Source organism: Tenrec ecaudatus, chromosome 7 (genome assembly GCF_050624435.1).
Source record: "Tenrec ecaudatus isolate mTenEca1 chromosome 7, mTenEca1.hap1, whole genome shotgun sequence".
Lineage (NCBI taxonomy): Eukaryota > Metazoa > Chordata > Mammalia > Afrosoricida > Tenrecidae > Tenrec > Tenrec ecaudatus.
The window spans coordinates 73,442,208-73,463,561 of NC_134536.1; the positions used below are offsets into that span (position 1 = coordinate 73,442,208).

The 21,354-nt window shown below is 40.9% G+C and overlaps 1 protein-coding gene across 5 annotated transcripts in view; it reads left to right on the forward strand.

Moving 5' to 3' along the window:
- Window positions 1–21,354, forward strand: part of USP45 (ubiquitin specific peptidase 45) — an 81,806-nt gene that overhangs the window by 7,024 nt on the left and 53,428 nt on the right. For all 5 annotated transcript variants that reach the window (XM_075554736.1, XM_075554737.1, XM_075554740.1 and 2 more), the window contains exons 2-5: window positions 1,253–1,371; window positions 7,579–7,751; window positions 9,791–9,894; window positions 14,941–15,041. In XM_075554736.1, the coding sequence (XP_075410851.1) occupies window positions 1,272–1,371; window positions 7,579–7,751; window positions 9,791–9,894; window positions 14,941–15,041 (478 nt within the window). In that variant the 5' untranslated portion in view covers window positions 1,253–1,271. The remainder of the gene's footprint in view (window positions 1–1,252; window positions 1,372–7,578; window positions 7,752–9,790; window positions 9,895–14,940; window positions 15,042–21,354) is intronic.

Consider the following 21,354-nt stretch of genomic DNA (forward strand, 5'->3'; position numbering starts at 1 on the left):
TTTTACCCAAGTCACAATAAAAAGTTTAAACAAAAATATACACCCATCCATGTATATGTATGTATGTCTCTTTCTCTCTGTGTGTAGAGTATTATTATATGTCTTTGTGTGTGTGGGTAGGTAGGTAGGTAAACAAAAATAGTAAGTTGTTAGTGGTTTTATGATCTTGTAGCTGCGCATTTGGCATACTCTTAGCTTTTGTTGATTTTGTTTATAATAATAAAAGCTGGGCAGGAGTGGGAGCAGAAAGCAGTGCAGTAATTTTAAGAAGACTGAAATCTATTTATCTTTCAGTGAAGCAGAGATAGTGAGTACAGCACAGATAGGCTGCCTCTCTTGTATTTGCCCTCTGCCTTCCATTCCTGCTTTAATGTGACTCAGCTTTTACTATCACCTAACTAGTGGGGCAGGGCAAAGGACAAGCATGGAAATGGCCCGGGAACTGTAATGATGACTTCTACCATTTTATTCATCCCAAATTTTAGTATTGTCACGTAACTGGACATCATATATCCTAGGGAAAAACCCAGTGCCATCAAATAATTTCTAACTCATAATGGTCCTAAAAGATAAAGTGAACCCATTGGGTTTCTGAGGTTAAATCTTTTCTGGAATAGACAATCTCATCTTCTGCGGAGTGGCTGGTGGATTTGAAATGCCAGCCTGGCATTAAGCAGTCCAATGCTTAGCTCACTCTGCCACCTGGGCTTCATGTATTTAGGGAGCAGTTAGTGAAGAGTCAAATGGAATGCCTCATTAAAAAAAAATCATTTTATTGGTAGCTCTTACATTATTCAATTAGATCAAGCATAATTGTACAATTTCTGCCACCATCATTTTCAAAACATTATTTTCTTCTTGAATTCAGCTCGCCTATATCCCCTCCCTCTTCCACTCTACCCCCATCAACTCTTATTATTATATATTATTATTATTTTGCCCTATCTTACACTATCCAATGTATCTGTTCACCTACAATTCTGTTGTTCGTTCCCCAGAGTGGAGTTACACAGTCATCATTGCTATCAGTCCCCGCCCTCTTTTCCCATACCCTCAGGAAATCAAGGAATATATCATTTTCATATTGGCTTACTAAAGATTTAGTTCTTTGGGTCTTAATTGATGTTCCCCCTTTCTTCTGTTTATATTCTAGACCAATTAAAAATGAAGTCCTTTCCATTTTCATGTGTATTAAGTAAATATATATAAAGTTGAATTTCCAAGGTTAAAGTATATTTATTTTCTTTTCCAGTCTTTTCAGTTAATAACAGATGCGGGTGAAAGAGCCTTCCAGTGCTTTACCTGAGAAAGCCAAAAGAAGCAGACGGCCCACAGTACCTCACGATGAAGACTCTTCCGATGATGCTGCTGGTAAATCGGGATCATCTTGAGTGTCGAAGAAAAGAGGGACACTTTGGCAGTTACCCAATAAGCCCATCCCTTTTTGTATTAACTTTAAAATCTACCTTCCTAGTTCCAAAGATCCTGTCCGTTTTTTGTGACTTTTGTTTCAATTTAGAATTGGCATCTTGGGACCTTGAGTCTTTGAAACCAGTTCCATAATTCTTTTATGTCACTCCGTGGCCTGGATTTTTCTGTTGTTGGTGGCTGTCCAGTTGGCCCTGATGTGTAGTGACCCTGGGTACAGCAGAACTGAACACTGCCTGGTCCTGTGCCGTGCTCTCCCAGTGTTTTCTGTGTTTGCGCCCTTTGTTTTAGCCAGTGTGTCAGTCCGTCTTGTCAAGGGCTGACCCTCTACCAACCATGAAGTCCCTCTCCAGAGACAGCCCTCCTGATGACGTGTCTCAAGTACACGCGATGAAGTGTCATTGCCTTTGCAGTGTATTTTGGATGTACTCCCTTCAGGACAGATTTATGCATTCCCTGGCATTCCACAGTATTTCACTATTCTTTGCTAACACCATACTTCATTATTAGTTCCCAAACTTATGTGACCTATTGCCTCCTTTTCAAGGAAAAAAAAAAAAAAAGCATCACTCCCCTGGCAAGTAAACACATTTGTAATGTAGCCCATAATCCAGGATAAAGTGTAGGAATCTACTTTTGCAGCCTCCTCCTGGATCCTGCCAACACCCCTCAGGCGACAGTAGCACCCACTTTGGAAACACTGCTTTAAATGCATCAAGTCTTGTTCAGTCGTTTTCCCCTGAATCTGAGGCAGCGGAAAATGTGACCGCCTGGCTCCGGCGTGCGTTAGTCCTCAAGGCCCCTCGCCGCTGAGCACTTGGTGGACCTCGTTCGCTGCCGCTTGGCCAGTACAATACATGACTTGAGTTCTTGACTGCTGCTCTTCTGGGTGTTGACTATAGATCCAAGTAGATGGGTTGTAGATGAAATCCTTGACAACTTGAGTCTTTTCTCATGAAGTTGTTTATTGGTCCAGTTGTGAGGCGGTTAGTTTGTTTACACTGAGGTGTGTTCTTACTGAGGGCTGTAGCATTTGATCATTATCAGAGCTTCAGGCCTCTTCACTTTGAGCTAGCAAAATTGTGTCTATCTACCACAAGTTGATACCATGGCTTCTTCCAATGCTTATGCTGCGTACCGCCCAGTTTCGTGGATTATTTGCTCAATATACAGATTGGATAAGAAAGTGAAGGAACATGACCCCGATGTACATCTTTCTGATTTTAAACCACACGGCATCCCCTGGTTCTGTCCAAATGACCGCGCCTTGGTCATGGTACGGGTTCCGTACAAGCTAAGTTAGGTGTGGAGTTCCTATTCTCTATAATGTTACCCATAATGTATTATTAACCACACAGGTGAGTGCCTTTTAATAGTAAAACATAGGTAGACAGCTTTCTAGTAGTCTCTTACTTTTAGCAAGAACCATCTGATGTCTGCAATGGTAATTTTTTGTTTGACTAAAACCTCTTCTGAGTCTGGGTTGAATTAGCTTTTCTCTGTCAATGCACGGCTGCAATTGCTTTTAAATAATATTCTATATTTTATTGAAGGTTGTTATTATGTGGCCATAATATTGTTTGCTCATTTCGGCATTTCTGTTGGATCAGCTGTCTTTGGAATGGGCAGGAATCTGTCTTAGAACTTTTTCTTCATGGACAAGTGAGCACTTCACGCATTGAATCCTCGGTCTGAAACATTACAGTTGGTTGTGTATCAATTCCTAGAGCCTTGTTTTTTACCAGTGCCTTCAGCAGCTTAGATGTCTTCCTTTGTTTTTCTACCTATAGCTAGTTCACCTTTCTGGTTAAGTTTATACCTAGATATTTTAACTGTTTCTGTTGCTTTAATGACATACGTCCTCTAGATAGTTGTTTGTGGGACCAAGAGTCAGGTGTGGCGAGCTGTGTATCCCCAGTACAGAGTTGGGGCGTGAAAGTACCTTATTGTGCAGTCTTACCCTTGAGCTGCTTTCCCGCGTCTAGGGCCTTCTTGTTTGAATATGTGACTACTCTGGACTTTGATGTATGTTGTCCCCAGCTTACTCATTGAATTCTCATGTTGGAAGTTTTCTCTGTTGATTTTCTAAATATATAATCAAACCTGCAATTAGTGAGGAATACAAAGGAGATAACATGTATCTCTATTTTCTTTTTCTCATCTCTTTATTTGTAGACTATCTTTATCTTTTCCTGGCTTCACTGGTACTGTTACTAAATTTCCTAAATTGTTTTTCTATTTTTTGCTCCTTCCAAAGGTCTCTTAATTAAACCAAGGCTGCGGCTCACCAGAGTGGCAGTTAGCCCTGAGGACTGCTGGCTCTCTGACTTGCTTTTCTCCTACTCTCGTGCTTTTCCTAAAGTCTTGGCCTTTGAGATTTTTTCTTACTTCCTTGCCAATCTGGCTCTCCACTTAAAAAGATGCTTTCTATATGTATTTCCATTTTTCAGTGTTTTTAACTCAGACAATGTTACATGATAGAGCTTGTATTGAAGGAGATCTGAGTTATATATTTAAGTATTTTATTACATGATTTTCTTCAGGGTATGGTTAATTTGTTAACTCTCCTTTGCCTATCTCCCATAGTTGTCATTCTTCTCTTGTCTTTTTGGTTTTTTCTTCAGTCATTTTATTGGGGCTCAGACAACGCTTATCACAATCCATACGTACATCAATTGTATAAAGCACATTTGTACATTCATTGCTCTCATCATTCTAAAACATTTGCTCTCTACATAAGCCCTCGGCATCAGATCCTCATTTCCTCCCCCCCTCCCTCCCCGCTTCCCACTCCTCAGGAACCCTTGATAATTTATAAATTATTTTGTCATATTTTACACCATCCGACGTCTCCCTTCACCCACTTTTCTGTTGTCTGTCCCCCAGGGAGGAGGTCACATGTAGATCCCTGTAATCGGTTCCCCCTGTACTCACCATCCTCCTCCTGGTCTACTCTTGTCTTTTAAAACCTTTCTTTTCGTATTCCGTTTGCATGTTTTCATCCTTCTCCATTTTCAGGAAGGCCTCCTTTATCACACATTCTTTTTCAGCTTGGCTTTCCTTTTTTTCTCTCTTTCCAGCATCTGCCTATCACTTCCTGTTGTTTTGCTATCATGTTAGAGAGTACGTGCTTCAGCTCTGTTTTTATTTCTGGGCAGGAATTGCTCTGCTCTTTGTTTGTCCTTGTCCTTTATTCCTGAGCCCTGGCTGTGTGGCAGTGGCTTATTCTTTGATGATACAAGGCTGCTTTTCTTGGACCAGCTAGTTTGATAAAATTTGTTAGGAAAGTGGGGCCAGAGCCCCTTTCAGACCTAGTTGTTCGTTCACTTACCCCTTTCGCATTTACAACCAGTAGGGCTAGGCAGCGCTAGGCCTACTCAGAATTAAGGATTTCTTCTCCCTATCTGCCATCCAGAGAGGTAGCCTTGTGCACGTGTGGCTTGAGGAGTGAGAACTTTAAGGAATAAGACACGTTGTTGCTTCTATTCTTCTCAAACCATAATTGGAAATATGGGAACTCTCTTGTCTCTGTTGCTGCAGTACAGTGACGTAGGTTTTGTTTTGTGCCTGAGAAGCATACACGTTGTTTCTCATGAAACCTGCATCTGCAGTATTCTGCCTGCTCCATTCTGCACACACTCCTGTTTCCAGGTGGGAAGACTTCTACTTTGTTTGTGACTTGGAGTTTCTGCTGGCTCGTGGTTTCTCAGAAAATGGACTCTGTGTCTTTGTTTCTTATTCTTCTCAAATTATATCCAGAGGGAGAAGGGAGAACTTCTGATGATTTTCAAATTGGATGTCCACCGTACAATATTTTTTTTATATTTAAAGTTGGAAAAAAATAAAGTTGGAAATGTGGAGGTTCTGATTATTGACTTTGATTCATATAATATGAAATAAGTGTGGAATTTAATGTATTTTTATATTTTATTCAACAACCTCTAGAGGACCTATTTGTCAGATGAAAATTCACCATATAATGTAAAAAAAATGGATATAAAACTGGGGATTATTAGCACAAAAGGAGATCCCACTCCCTAAAGATAAACATTTAGTAGGTATTGTAGAAAAACTTTGAACTTTAAGAATTTTACTTGTATATAAGAAGTATATATGATTGAGTCATTTTAAAACCAATAGACTTCATTTAGGGGCCAGGAACCTTTTTCATTGAATTCATTAGTCTTTTCATTGTTGAAAAGTTTCCCTTTGTACAGTCTGCAGAGTAGAACCAGACAGTGTTTAGGTTGTACACTGGCTGATCCCACTCCTCTAGGAATCATCGAGTGTAACGCGCACGTGAAGCAGGAACATTGGTGGAGCATTTTCAGCACTGCGCTCAGGTGGTCACTCGTCGCTCTTCTTCCAGACAGCCTTTCCTTCAATGGCCTACGTGGTCCTTGCCTTTCAAACAGGATTGCTGCGCGACTTACTCCTGATGTAATATTTGGCTTTATTTTTGTCAGGTCTCTATATTATTTTTGTTGAAATTAATTTTTCTCCGGAAGAACTTGTTAGGGTTTGACATTTTTAATCATATTCAGGATGAGATTAAATGACTGCTTAAGTACGTAGGAGGTGGAAAGGAATGCTCTGCATTTAGCAAGGGAAGCGAGGGACGTTGAAATGCCCCTGCCTCCTCCTGCTTTCTTCGTCATTACGCAGTCTATGCCTTTGATGTTTGATTTTGGCGGGTAGTTGGAGTTTTGGCGTTTAGGATTTTTGACTTGGGGAAATGGAAGTGTGCAGACGCTGGGATCAGTTGAAGTGCAATTGCTCCCAGATTAAAGAATGTTGGCTGGCTGTTTATGCGTGTGACTCTGTTACAAAGGATGGTGTAGGGGCCATTTTTTTATTTGGGAATAGCCACGAAGAAGAGAGACAGGGCTTTCTACTCGGGTAGAGACGGATAGAAAGCCTGGGAAACTCACAGTGGCAGTTCCACCCTGACCTATAAGTTCTCTATGCGTCGGCATCTACTCGATGGCAATGGCTTTGGGTTTGAGTTTCTGAGTTCTTGTAGATTAATGCCACTGTTTCTGTCACTTACCCTTGATGAAGAAAACATCATAAAGCTAGTCCATGGGAATACTTTACTTGTGTGTCTTGATACAAAGAGCATTTATTCAAAATGCTTGGCATTTAGTAGCTATTCAATAAGCATTTAATCTCCTTAATTTTGTTTCATTCCATTTTTAAAATTTTGAAATAACTATATTCTCACAAAGGAACCCTGGTGGTGCTGTCTGCTAAGAGTTGGACTGCTAGTCACAAAGCCAGTGGTTCAAACCCACCAGTCTCCCTCGGGGAGAAAGAAAGACCATTCAGAACCTCCTAAGCCCCAATTAAGGTTGCTTTGAGCCAGAATAGACCTGACAGTGGGGTGGGTTTGCTTGGTTTTGGTTATAGCCTCACAGGAAGGTACTACAAAGTGTACGAGGAGGTGCCATGAACCTATCATTCAGCCCCGTCCAGTGTTAGCATCTTGAATAACTCTAGTACACATCAAAAGCAAGAACTTGGTATGGATGAATCCTGCGTAAACACTGGAAATTGACATCAGTAAAATCCAGCATTTACTCAGATTTCATTGGTTACCCGTGCACGTGTGTACGAGTGCAGGCACACTGTACTAATAGCACATGTGTGTGCGTGTGGGCACCTGTGTACAAATAGCACACGTATGTGCGTGAGGGCGCACGTGTATAAAATAGCACTATCTGGTTTTAACTGTGGTCTCATGCACCCACCACCATTGTCAAGATTCCTGTTTGTTCCATCACCACCTCACTTTCATGACATTCCCTTAGGCCATGTGCTCCGCCCCATTTTTAACCCGGGTCAGGAGGTGCAGTCAGGTTGGGTCTAGGAGACCATATGTGCAATCAAACGAAACCTTGCCCAGTCCTGAGTCATCCTCACAAGTGTCATTATGTTCTAACCCCTGATAGCTACTAAGCCATTCTCTAATTTTATATAGTTCTATGAACGTTGCATAATGAATCATGTAGAGTTTTTGTTTGCTTTTCACTTTTTTTGTTTTGGTGTTTTGCTTTTTGAATCTCTTTTTCAGTTAGTTACAGCATCTTCTTGTTGATAATAGCACTTTGGTTTAACAAGAAATATGTTCAAATTTTGTTTTGTCTTCAGTAAGTTTAACTTGCCACCATGTAAGTCATGCCATCAGTGTGAATCATGTGAAGAAAGCAGTAGGTGAGAATGCGTGGTCAGTCTGTTCAGAATGTTTAAAGGAAAGAAGATTGTCTGATGGACAGCCAGTTCCTCCGTCTGATGTTTGCTTATGCCTCAAGTGTGGCTTTCAGGTAAGGAAAGTGTTACTTATGTGGGACTTGGCCTCACATGTTTTCTTCACACACTGTCATTTGGATTATTAGTCATGCACAGGGCTTGAGATTAATTTACTTCATTTTCAGATAGAGCCTCTGTAAGAATGAGTGTACAAGTGTTGGTTAAGGAGAAGTTAAAGTACGTTGTGTTCAGAAATCAGTCATGTATGGTTTATAAACTTGGGACGTGCCCAGCACACTTGCAGTAAGTCATTGCTCAGTCTGGACCTAGTTGTACATACTTAGGAAGTTGACCCAAGCCTCATAAAATCCTCATCCTCGTGTGAGGACATGTATGGGGGCGGGGCAACTACTGGCCTGTCAGATGCTTACTGGCCCAGAAGGCATGACAGAATATATGCATTTTGAATGACCAGGGGATTAACCTTGCTCATGATTGCTTTAGGTAAATACTATATAAGGAAATTTAGACTCTTTGCAAGCAGATAATTTATAGGAATATATATTTGCTTGCAATAATCAAATCATACCTCTTACTTTGCTGTGTGGAGATAAAAATCGAGTTATTAATTCTGTGCCTCTCTCCTTACTACTGTTAAGACGTGAGCAGCACTTCTCCTCTGCCCCGGCCTTTGGCGTTAGGTCAGACCTCACAAGTTAAAGGGCCCAGTCCTCCAGACTGCCACGCTGCCCAGGACCTCAGGCATGAGCGTAGGCACCCCCAGGACACCTTCATGTTTGACCTGCTGCCCACCGTTCAGACGCCCTTTTGACCCCTGTAGGAAGCTGTTGGCAGTTAGGGCTCCTCAGAGCTCCCTACATGGCTGTCTAGGCAGCTCCCGTTACTCTAATAGGTTCAGTTATTAACTAGAAGGGCTCCTCAAACTCAGGCGAAGGTTGTGCTTCATCATCGCTACTCCAGCTTTAGTTCCGCTCAGAGGATATAAATCAAGAGACACAAAGGACAAGGGATGAGGCTTCCGCATGCACAACTTCCATGGCCTCAAAAGGGACAGACTGCCCTCCGTGCACCATCTAGAAAGTGTATGGAATGTGTTAGACAGGGTTCTCTAGAGAAGGAAACCCAGAACACTAATACTTTTAAATATATATTTATACAGATAGATAGATAACACAAGAAATAAACCACTAAATTATAAAGCAGTACAAATAGCTCAGTGCAACTCACTCCCGTGAGACAGCTGTGAGACACTGGCAGTCCTTCAAGTCTTGAGGGCCGCCGGGTAGTCCTCTGTCGAGCAATTCAGGCTATCCGGGCACAGACAGCAAACAGCAAGGCAGGTCACCAACAGTCAGCCAGATGACAGGGTCCAACAGTCCCCAGCTCAAGAGATGCAAATTCAAATGGTGCGGTAAAGCAGGTCTTGAACGAACCTCATATTACAGTGACCCAGTCCACGGGTTGGGTGTCCCACAGGTAGTGTAGCTTGCAAATTGAGGCACAGGACAAGTGAGGCAGCCGCACATTGGTCCGATGATCAAAGAGCAAGAGACAAGAAAGGTTACGCTTGCCGAGCCATTTATCTCTCTGTCCTTCAATTAATCCCATATGTGTTCATCAGCCAGGTTGACACAATAAACTAACTACCTCATGGAGCTTCCATGTCCAGAGTCTTTCCTGGGGCTTCCCTGCGGGGGAGAAGGGGGTGGTGAGGCTGGGGCATGATTGGTTGAATTATGCTTTCTCATCCTCTCCACGTCAGCTAACCTCTAGTGGTGGTTTTGGGAGGCTAGGCCAGCCCCTGACCTGAGAGTCACGTTTAGTCTCAGGTGTGGAGTTAAAGTCTCATCCAAAGTGGTTCCATCACCGGGGAATTTCCAGGTGTTTGAGGTTAGCTCTCAGGGACCAAGGTTACAGACCATATTCTTTGGGTAAATTGAAATCGTTTACCCCACAGTGTTGCTTTCTGTAACTTGTTCCTCCTGCTTGAAAATGGAAAGGAAAGCAAAACTTTGTGTTCTGGTTAAGTTTTTATTCATTTGAAACAACCTTATGTGTTAAGTTGTACACAGAGGAATCTTTTTGTCCATAGGGATGCGGTGAAGACTCAGAAAGCCAGCATTCATGGAAGCACTTCAGGAGTTCCAGAACCGAGCCCCATTGTATTGTAATTAGTCTGAGCACATGGATTATATGGTAAGTTAAAATTTGTTAGTCCACGACCCATACCAAAAATAGCATTTTATTTTAAGCTTCACAAGTTAAGATATTTATAGATGTTATATCTGCTTATCTGGTTGTAGCTTGAACACACGCTATAGGGTAATTTAATTAAGTTACTGTTATAAATCAACATAAAATTTGCATTTGAAAAACTTGTGAATGCCTGTGGTCCCTTATTAAATCAAACTTAACCCTATAATGCCTGAATTTTTAATTTCAGGAAAATTTTTTTTGTTTTTATGCTTTACTTTCTTAGTTATCAGTTATATAACAACCAAAATATATTAAAAATATAAAATTTGCAATGTTTTTAAAATGTAACCAAATTGTCACATTTGCCCATGGAGAATGTCCATACAAGAATAAAAAATGCACCTTCACTTCTGTAATATTTTTCATCTTATTATTAAATAAAAAGACAAACTGAAAACTTATTTTATTTATAAAATATAATACAAATTTGTTTAAAATTTTAGTGTGAAATTGAACAAAACAATTTTTTTCTATTGAGATACAAAGATGAACTTTGCATTTGCTGCAGAAAAATACTGGTGCACTCTTGCAGTTTACATTTTTGCATCTTTCATTGTTTGTGACCTCAGGGTAATGGTGAAGACCATCCAAACGGGTATCCCTTCCAGGGATACGTTTGGTGGCAGGACCTCTTCTCTTTTTGTCAGCAAACTCAGCATCCGTGAAGCTCGTAGAAGGTCTGCCTCTTTTTGTTGGTCTATTACTTTCCTTCAAGAGGAAGAGCTTCGGCGATGCTCATTTTCAACTCTTGCAGACTTTGGATTTTTTTGGTAACTGAAGGCTCTCACAGGCTCTACGATAAAGTAGCCAAGAGTTCACAAGTCACATCTATAAAATGAAAAAATAATTTGTGATATTTTTTCGATCTGATGTGAATTCTGTACAGTGCAATTAGCGAGTCTCAAATCAACACCTCCTATAACTGATCGTAGGTTTTCACTATAGCGGGGCAGTCGAATGTGGTGGCTTGTTTTGTATTTTTGTCATATCGCTTACAGTTGGCCTTGGTTCTGCGGAGGCCAAAGTTGACATAAGGTTTCCAACTCTGTTATCTGCCCATTTCACTACACGGACTTCAGTATCTTCAACTGGAGCAGTCACTTCTTGATGGGACCCTTTGCCTCTTTTCATCAAGTCTTCGTCCCTGATTAGTGGGATGTCAGGCAAACGATGGAGTCCAACAGCTCTCAAGCTAAATATTTGTTTCTTTGCTAAAGTTGTCATCAAAGAAGTGACGTAAACCAGTTATCAAAACATAATAAATGGTTCAATCCAACAGGAATTGATTGGGCCAATTTCAGTACTACCTTATCTGTCTATCTATTTAATTATTTACTTTTCAGTACTACATTTGATCTAGCTCCCAATTGGGTTCTCCTAATACCCGTTCAATTTTCTCTGAATATATGAAAAAATCATACACGATGCCTTTGTCATTGCAAAGAACAAACAATTTGTATCCCCACTTGTGTGGTTTGCTGGGTATATATTGTTTTGTGCTTGGTCTACCTTTGCATGGAACTATCCACGCGTAGCATTTGGGACATTGGTATTTTCGAAACTTTTTTGGTAAATGGTTTATCAAAGGCTGAATATTGAATAATTTATGTTTTCTCATTAGGTAAGGGAATTTGTGAATTATCATTGAAGTGAATCTTGGACGTTATATCTTCCCATCTAGCTCTACTTATCACTTCCAATACACTAGGACAGTTTAGTTTGCTCTTCCAATATAAGCGTGAATTTGAGAGCTTCACCATCGACATAGCAAGCAGTGTATCCCAAAATTGCTCAAGTTCCTGGCTACTCAGTGCAGGAGGTTTATTGGGATTTATTGCATAAAGATTTGATTAGTCAACAATATGAGTAATGATATACTTTGAGAAAAAACGTCTAAAATATTCAGCAGGACGTTTTACTACCCCAGAAGAATCTATTTATCCTAACCATTCAGGCATAGGTCTAGCTGTGTTGTCTCCAGAAATGTGCCACCAAAGAGGAATTCTTCGATTTCTTGATGTAAATGGCTTTGAACTTGTAGTTATTGGAGTTGATTCTTCAACTTCAACAACTGAAGTTTCTAACTCATCTTCACTAGCATTATCATTAGTGACTATGAGGTCTTCTAATTCATCCAAATCAGAATAATCGGGCGTATAGTCACTTCCAACCATGAGAAAAAAATAATTATCAAAATAGTTTGAATAGCAATATAATTAAAATTTTATATTGTAAAATCAAACATTTAAAATATAATACACATTTTATATACTACTTTCATCCCTATTAGCATCTGGTTCCTTGTCTGAGTCTGTACCACTTCCAGATATCTAGGTCATAAATTCGCCATTTTCCATAAAACAAATCACAGTCCATGGTGTGGTAGTTTTTGTCACCATCAATTCAAAAGACGAACGTAATGAATTCATTACGTTTTGAAAAAGCAGAAATATATGATAAATATAATGGTTTTTTATGAGTATTACACCTTTGACATAAAACTACAGTTTTATGAACATATACAAAAATATCAACAATAAAACTTCACTAGATTGAAAATTACATAAAATGCACTGAACGCCAATGACCACTTAACCTCAAACGCAGTCGGTCAATACATGTGCCACTAGTCAAGCATTTGGCCGCTGAAACGCATGACTAGCAGTGTGCTAGTAAAGTGCGACGACTTCGTCGACATCGTCATCAAGTCCGAAAGCTTTATAATTTCAGTACCAGACACGTTTTTTAATTCAGTGTTATGAAAACGTCACACTTGGTGTCATAGGGTTAATGAATCTGGGTTTGTATTTTCCAAGTTCCACAGATGATTCTGATGCCTAAAGTTGATTAAGAGCCACTGGTTAAAGACTCAGGGTTACATATCAATTTGTGCAGCTCTAAAAATTTATTAAAAGAAGATTCAACATTTCTTCTGTACTCTGCAATATTGATTTGCAATCCTTCGTCTATCACAGTTCCCTCCGCTGTAAAGAGGAAGCATGACACATCCGTGCAGATATTTTAGGAGCTCAGGCAGTACAGGGGTTAGGTGCTCAGCTGCTAGCCAAGAGTTTGGTCATTGGAACTCGCCAGCCACTTCTTGGGAGAAAGATGTCGCAGTCGTTATCTGGGTGAACTCCGTGTCCCGTGTCACTGTGCGTCAAAGTGGACATGATGGCAACAGGTTTGGTTTAGGTCTATAAAGTTGCATGCGTGTGTGTTTTGATTACTCAGTTACTGTTGTGGGATATGAAACCAGATAGTACATGTACAGCACTTAGAATACTACCTGGTACATGGTATTAAACACTCAATAATTTAGAAATAGCTTTTATTAATTTTGATGGAAACAGCTCAAATGATCTAATTATTATCTCCTTGTCTCAAAAGAATGTGTTCTGCTTTCACATCCCACAACAATCACTGAGGTTAATTAAAACCAAACCCACTGTCGTCCGGTCAGTCCCAACTCACAGCAGCCGCACAGGACAAGGCAGAATTGCTCTGTGGGACTCTGTGACTGACTCTTGTCGGGAGTGAAGAGCCTCATCTTTTCTCCCTCGAGCACCAAGTGGTTGGCAGCCCGGTGTGTAACCACTACACTACCAGGGCAAGTAGCAATGAGAGCTGGGATGTCAGTGAGTGCTTCTTGACATCTCAGTGTTTTGCAAGTGTTGATATTGTTTTTTAACATACGTGAATCAGTAAATGTTGAGTACCTATATAATGTAAGCCTGGTAACTGTGATTAACTTCTTTAAATTTGATCGTGGTTTATTGGAAAAGATGCTCTGAGGAATGTTTTCTGTGGCTTGGTTTCTTCATAAATTGGTCTCTATTTCTATGGGCAGGTGGTAGAGCGCGAACTCAATAGATCATTGGCTGAATTCCAAGTACTATTTAGACAAGCTTGCAGAGGCCCTCTAAGGGCTTTAGGTGAGAGAAGATGGTGCGCCTGTGGGTAGTGCTAGTGTAGCATGCTACAGTTTATAAAACTCTTTCAAACATATGCTTTTATTTGATCTTTGCATCTTAAGGAGATAAAACAGGTATTCATAACATACAGAAAAATACTATATTCAATAATAAATAAACTTGGTTGAGTTTAGTTTAGTTTTCTAAAATGGAATATGGTTTTGAAAAATCTTCAGTGACCCCCAAATAAGTTCCAAGCAAAATAAAATACGAATCTCTTTCATTCTCCCATTACTCTTAGTGACACCTTATCATCACTCAGAATTTTTAACCTTTTAACAAAAGTAGACGGAAAGGCATAATCTAATATTAACAGTTAAAACCCAAGGAAAACCTAATTACCAACTTGCAGCAAGTCTTATGTCATCTACACTAGAGTTCACCTGCAGCACGATTGGCATTTGTGGAAGGCAATTCTCGTTTTTGGAGAGCTGTCTGGTACACTGCTTGCTGGGTGTTTAGCAGCATCCCTGGCCTCTGCCCATCAAATGCCCAAGGCACACTCCCCTCACCCTAAGGCGTGCCAGCTGCACTTGTCTCCAGACACTGCAGAATGTCCCAAGGGTCAAAACCTTCTCTGACTGAGAATCTACTTTTCTCTTCCCATGGCAGTTAAATTTTGACATTTTCCTCTCCCTCATCTTGTATGTCGAATGCACCACACTTTCAACCTGAAATTAGCTGTAGTGATCTCTGTCTTGCGCTCTAGACTCACTGCTACTGTTCTAATCTGATTCCATTCCTGTTGTTCTCTAATATGGCAAATTGGGTACTGTCCCCTCTGTATAAAAGCCCTCTGGCATTCCATTACTTGCAGGATAAACTACCAGAACTTTTAATTTGAATTGTAAGGCTGGGTATGGTCTGCTGCCTGCATATTTCTCTAGACTTAGCTAATACATACTTCCTATAATTTTGAAACAGAATGTTTAAATAACAGGTTTGTTACCTGATGTGCAAAATTATTTTTAAATGCTTTCATATTATTCACATACATTTTATATTCTTTCAGGTGTTTTGAGTGTAATGAAAAATTATCCACACATTGCAATAAGAAGGCTTTGGCTCAGATAGTTGACTTTCTTCAGAAACATGTTTCCAAAACACAAGCAAGTAAGTTAACCAGTTGCTAAAGGAGTTTGTATTAGAATGACATTTCATATTGTATATAAAGAGTTTATAAAATGTATAAAGAGTACCTTAGATTTTACTGTGAAATCTCAGGCTACAGTTTGATTGACAACACCGTGTATACTTCGGCAGCATTCTTAATAGTGTCCCCATTGTGTATTTCTGAGACTGCACAGCATGAGAGGCCCAGAAGGGCAGATGAAAGATGGTGGGTTCTGGAGTCCAGGCTTTCTAGAGTTTGGGTGTAAGCCCCACCACTAACCGGCCATGTGGCTTTTCTTCTTCAGGTTCCCTGTTTCTAAAATGAGAATGCTCATTCTAGCTTGTGGGGTTGTGGAGCTTAGGCAAGTGTTCAAAATGCAGAGATGGCTATGTAACAATATTTGCACATTGCCTGATACATATTTACCCATGGTTATCTGTCATTGTTGCCCAGTGAATATCAAACTGCTTTCTCTAACTGCAGTTTGGTAGAGGAGATGGAATAAACAAAGACACAGTAAGAATTTCTGGTTAGTGCTTCGAAGGGAAAGAACAGGCCGTGGTGAGAGGTAACGATACCCAGTGTATTATGATAAAGGCCAAGAAAGCCAGCTGGCCTGCCTGCTGAGGAGACTATGAGAATCGTGAAGGATACCAGGAGGACCTGCATGGTAAGGAATTTTTAAATGATTTGAAGGACAAATGGAAGCCATTACTGTGTTTCAAGCAGGGCCATAACACTGTCATTTCTTTTGGAAAAGTGTATGAGTACCAGATGGAAGAACATTAAGAGAAAAGGACTGGAGACCATTACCAGGGTTGTAGGAGGTTATTGTGACAGGGCAGGTGGAAGGCTGGTAGAGGGACAGTTGGATGTCGGACACATGGACGACTCCTTTGAAGCAGGATTGAACTGCTTAGTTGGTGGACTCAAACAAAAGTTACATAAGGAGACAATCATGGTGAAGGGATGAATTGATTGGAGGAGAAACTACAGGAAGTAAACCTATGCCTTTGAACAGTAGAAGAAACTGTTAATTTAATCATCCACTCATTTATTGGACAAATATTTATTGAATTCGTACTCTCTCCCAGGCATACTAATCAGAGTTCAGTTCTGCCTGAATAAAGAACTAGGACAAGGCACCGGGCGCGTTGGGAACCAAAGGGAGTTTTAGGACTGTCTCCTGAATCCTGTGCTTTGTTCTGTTGACCATACTGTGAAGAGAGGCAAGGGATGTGATGCCACGGGTGGAGAAAATGTAACTCTTTTCTCTGGATCACTTACTGCGCAGGTTCCCTGAGCGTAACCAGAAAACTAGTCTTATCCCAGTTCATTTTACAAATTATTTCTTGAACAGATGCTACAAAAGAAGCGATGAGGAGGGCCCTGAAATGGGAAGCTAGGAAAAGCATGAGCTTTGAGTCAGAAGGTCTGGCATTCAAATTCTCCTTCAGTTCCCAACTACGTGACCCTGGACAATTTCTTCAGCACATTCTGCCTCTTTCCTATAGTGGTTGAGGAAATAGAGATGGAGATCATCCTTAACTTTAAACTTAAGATTTAAAAGAAGAGGTGAAATTTCAGAAAGCACCGATAGTGCCAGCAGAATAAGATTTGTATTTTCATACAAAGTCCTTCAAAGAGGGATTCATGCTCAGTGGAAAGGGACCAAAGAAGCCCTGGCTACGTAGTGAGTTACACATTGGGCTGTTAACCGAAAATTCACTAGTGCCAACCCACCAGCTGTTGCTCAGGAGAAAGATGAGGCTGTATGCTTTCTTAAAAGGTTTCCTATCTGGAAAGCCCAAGAGACAATTGTACTCTGTCCTCTGGGCTGACTGAGTCAGACAACTCGATGCAGTGGTTTCTTGAGGGCACTCAAGGGCTCACAGTGTGCTGGTTTTCAAGTTGACCCTTAAAGAATGGCCTTTGGGCATTCTCCAGTGGTGGCAGCATCTGTGTACGTCTTAATTGTTCTAATGGGACCACAAGTAGCACTTGGAGTGGTGAGAAACAGGCTCTTGAAGTCGTCATGTGTGTGTAGTGCCTTAAAAATTACAGATACACCTATTTCCGAATTCCAGATTTCTTCAAAAGTTTGAGGACAAAATTGTGGGGGACTCACTGCCCCACAACCGAATGGGTCCAAGGGGTGGTTGTGTAGTTGAGGGGCACATTAAAGAGACATCAGACAAGCTAGAGCAGGCAAGGGCTCACTTCCATGATTGCTTCAGGAACCAGGTCCCAGCAGAGTTTAATGTACTCTCACGAGCTTATATAATCTCAGGCATGCAAACCACAGTAAGCACATATGTAACAGGAAGGGGTTATGTACTAGAGGCATACATGTAACATGAGGGGGGCTAGCTAGGAGTATACACAAAATAGGAAAGGGAGGCGCTAGAGTAGCGGTTCTCAACCTTCCCAAGGCCGCAGCCCTTTTATACAGTTCCTCATGTTGTGGTTAATTCCCCCCCAACAATAAATTTATTTTCATTGCTACTTCATCACTGTAATTTTGCTACTGTCATGAAGCGGGCGACCCCCGTGAAAGGGTTGTTCGACCAGCAAAGGGGGCACGACCCACAGGTTGAGAACCGCTGCACTAGAGGCAGCCATGTGTGAGGAGGCACATAGGGAGCAAGATAGGCGGCTCCCGAGTTAGGATGCAGCCTCACCTTGCTCGTCTCTGAGCTGCCTTGACGTTGGTGTCTTTGAGCTCTTCTTCTCCAGGGGACAGAGAAGATCCTTTGACATTCTAGGACTTTCAGGTAGTAATCTGCTATATTCTTTTGTGTGAGATTCAGAATATTTTTGTGAAGTACTTTAAAATGAAATATGGGAGTTGTTTTTGAGAAAAGATTGTTGTTAAGGATTTCATTTCACTTGGATCTACTTTCAACCCCTGCGGAAGCAGCAGTCAAGAAATCCGAGCTGTCCTGCATTGGGCAAGTCGACTGCAAAAGACCTTTGCCAGTGTTTAGAAAGCAACAGTTTCACCTTGAGGATTAAGGCTCGCCGCACCCAAGGCAGGCATTTTCAGTTGCCTCGTGTGTGAGAAAGCTGGGCAGGGATGTCTTTGAATTACAGTGCTGGTGACAAAGACGGACTGTTCCCTGGACTGCCCAAAGAATGAACAAATGGGCCAGTCAGGGTGCAGTAGAGCACCAATGAAACATACAACTTTCCTCTAGCTCTTTAATGCTTCCTCCCCTCCGCTGTTACAAACCCAGTTCTACCTTACAAACCCGGCTAGACCAGAGCATGTCCGCTGGTACAGACCAGAGCTGGAAGCACAGGCAATCCAGGACTAATATTGAGAGTAGTGATACCAGGAGGGTAAGAGGAAGGTGACAGCAGAACAGTGATCTACATAAAACCCTTCCTAGATAGATGGACAACAGAAAAGTGGGTGAAGGGAGACATCAGTCAGTGTAAGGCATGAACAATAGTAATTTATAAATTATCAAGGGTTCACTAGGGAGGGAGAGTGGGGAAGGGAGGGGGGAAAAAAGAACGAGGAGCTGATACCAAGGGCTCAAGTAGAAAAATGTTTTGAAAATGAGGATGGCAAGATATGTACAAATGTGCCTGGCACGATGTATGTATGTATGGATTGTGATACATGTTCTACGAACCCCCAATAAAAAGACTTAAAAATAAAAAGAATGAACAAATGGGTCCTAGAAGAAGGATGGCCAGAATGCTCCCTGGGAATGCAGTGGGGAAGCCTTCCTCTCAAGTGCTGTGAACATGTGATAATCCGATCCCTGGAGAAGGCAGGCGCGCACAGTAGAGGGCCAGCAGAAAGAGGACTAGCCCCCACCAGGAGGCTGGAGAAGAGGGCTGCGGCAGCGCCCGCCCGCCCGCTGTGAGGCCTGCCCGCCCGCTGTGAGGCCTGCCCGTGGGCTGCGCTCTGTTCTGTCGTGCATGGGCTCGCCCACACGCGACCAGGAGGCAGATGGTTCACTGCGAGTTAGTGGATTCGGAGAATAAGCAGGTGAAGGACTTATTATTTGGTTCCAAGGGGAGAGGACTGTTTTTCTCCTTTACTTTTTACAGATTAAACTTCTTTTTAGCAACAGAAATGGGCAAATTACGCTAATGCTGCCTGACCGATTGAGGTAATTGCATTAAGCAGTTGAGTTGAACTCCATTGCCGGTTCCCAGGAGAATGCTTACAGCTGTGCACACTTCACAGCTGATGCTAGAATTTGCTTTAAAAACAAAAACAAACAAACAAACCCTCCAACTCTCTGTCTTCCTCCCTGCACACATACAGGGAAACTAAAAACCACAGAGAAAAAGGTCATAGGCTACACAAGATTGAAAGGGCGACAGAAACCTATCTTGTGAGACCCACCCAGATACATGTGTTGTTTACAGAGCTATTGGGCCAGTATTCTCTGAAAGGCTCTTGTCAGTTTGATTTGTCACTTTGATAGCCTTTTAAATGTCATGTAAGCTTCCCGTGATCATAGTTACAGAGATTCCTTGTGAAATAATTCCGTGGAATATTGCTTAGCCTTTTGTGAACTAGACACACAATTGACAACCTGTATTCTCTTCTAAACCACTAAGTTTGACCCATAATTTCAATACTGGTGGTATGTGAACTTGAACAAATTCAAGGGAGCTTAAAACATATTTTGTTCTAGTCACAAGTTTATGTTCACAGTGTATAAGAGACTTGGAGGTATCTGCTGGTTCTTTTGACTGTAATGCCCAAGTTTACTGTATCCTTTTCTTCAAGAAACTAAATGACATATTTTTAGATCTGAAACGATGCACCTAAGGATAAATTATACTCCAGTCTTTTGCAGTAATACTTCTTGGTTTAGTACTTTCAAAAAATGTTTACAACAGTGTTGAGTTTTTTCTTGAAATAAAGCAATGGTCATCCTCCTAAAAATCTGCATTTTTCAGAACAAGTACCCAAAATAGTTGCTTTTATATATAAAATGTATTAAATTTATGGGTAACATTTGGGGGGGGGCGCTCAGGATCAATATTGAGAATAGCCATACCAGGAGGGTATGGGGGAAAAGGGGAAACCGATCACAATGAGCTACTTATAACCTCCTCCCAGGGGGATGGACAACAGATAAGGGAGTAAAGCGAGACATTGGACAGTGCAAGACTTGGACAAAAATAAATGATCAAGGGTTCATGAGAGGGAAAAATGAGCTGCCAAGGGCTCAAGTAGTAAGAAAATGTTTTGAAAATGTTGATGGCAACAAATGTACAAATTTGCTTGACACGATGTATGTATGGATTGTGATAAGAGTTATACAAGCCCCAATAAAATTATTTATTAAAAAGTTGGGGGGGGATGTTGCGGATGCAAGTTAGGTTACAATTTAGCGCCCTCTCATTTGGTCTCGCTCATGACCCATTTAAATTTGTTATAGTTTTCAATATTTTCTGCTTTCTTTGATTGAGGTTTTTATGATCTGTTTTACCTGATTATTGTTGTTAGGTTTTTGTTTTTTAATGTTTTTCTTTATTCAAACTCTGGGCTAGGTAAATCTATACAGACAGTAATTGGGTTGATTAATGCTTCTTTGGGGGCATGGCAGGGGAGGTTGGGGGGGTTAACGGGAGCTAATAACGATGAGTACAATTAGAATGAATAAATGTCTCAAAAAAAGAATGAATAAAATTGATTGTGCTGATGATTATATAGCTTTTCTTGATGTGATTGAATTATTGAATTGTATGATGTGTGAATTATATGCCAATGAAACTGTTGGGGAGGAAATGTTTGGAATTAAAAAAAAATCTTTTTCCTGTGAGAACTTAAATCCTGCGCTCCATTCCTGAAGCACAACACAGAAACTGAATGGCTATTTTGTTCCGTTAACTCCCTGCACACCTAGAGCGTCAGGGCTTAGCTTCTTGGAGGCTCCCTTTGTGAAGGCCTGCTTTAAATTAGAAGGGATAAAGTAATAGCGCTCGCAAACCAAGCACAGAGCAGATTTAACCACTGAGTACTTCCGGCTTTCAGATCACCACTAGCTTGTCTTTAGTGCCATATACCCTCACCACAGAGATTACAGTATCATCCTTTTGATTTCATATTTTGCTTCTTATTGTTTAAAGCACATATAATTCACATACACTCAGTGATTTAAAGATATTTAAGAGTTGTGCATTCATTACCACAATCTATTTTAGAATATTTTCATTTTTGTATTCATTCTTATTAGCTCATTTCCCCCCAACCTCTGTCCCTGCCATAATCTTAGGAAACTATTTCTCTAGTTACTACTGTCTACCGATTTATCTGTCCCAGATTTCATATAAATA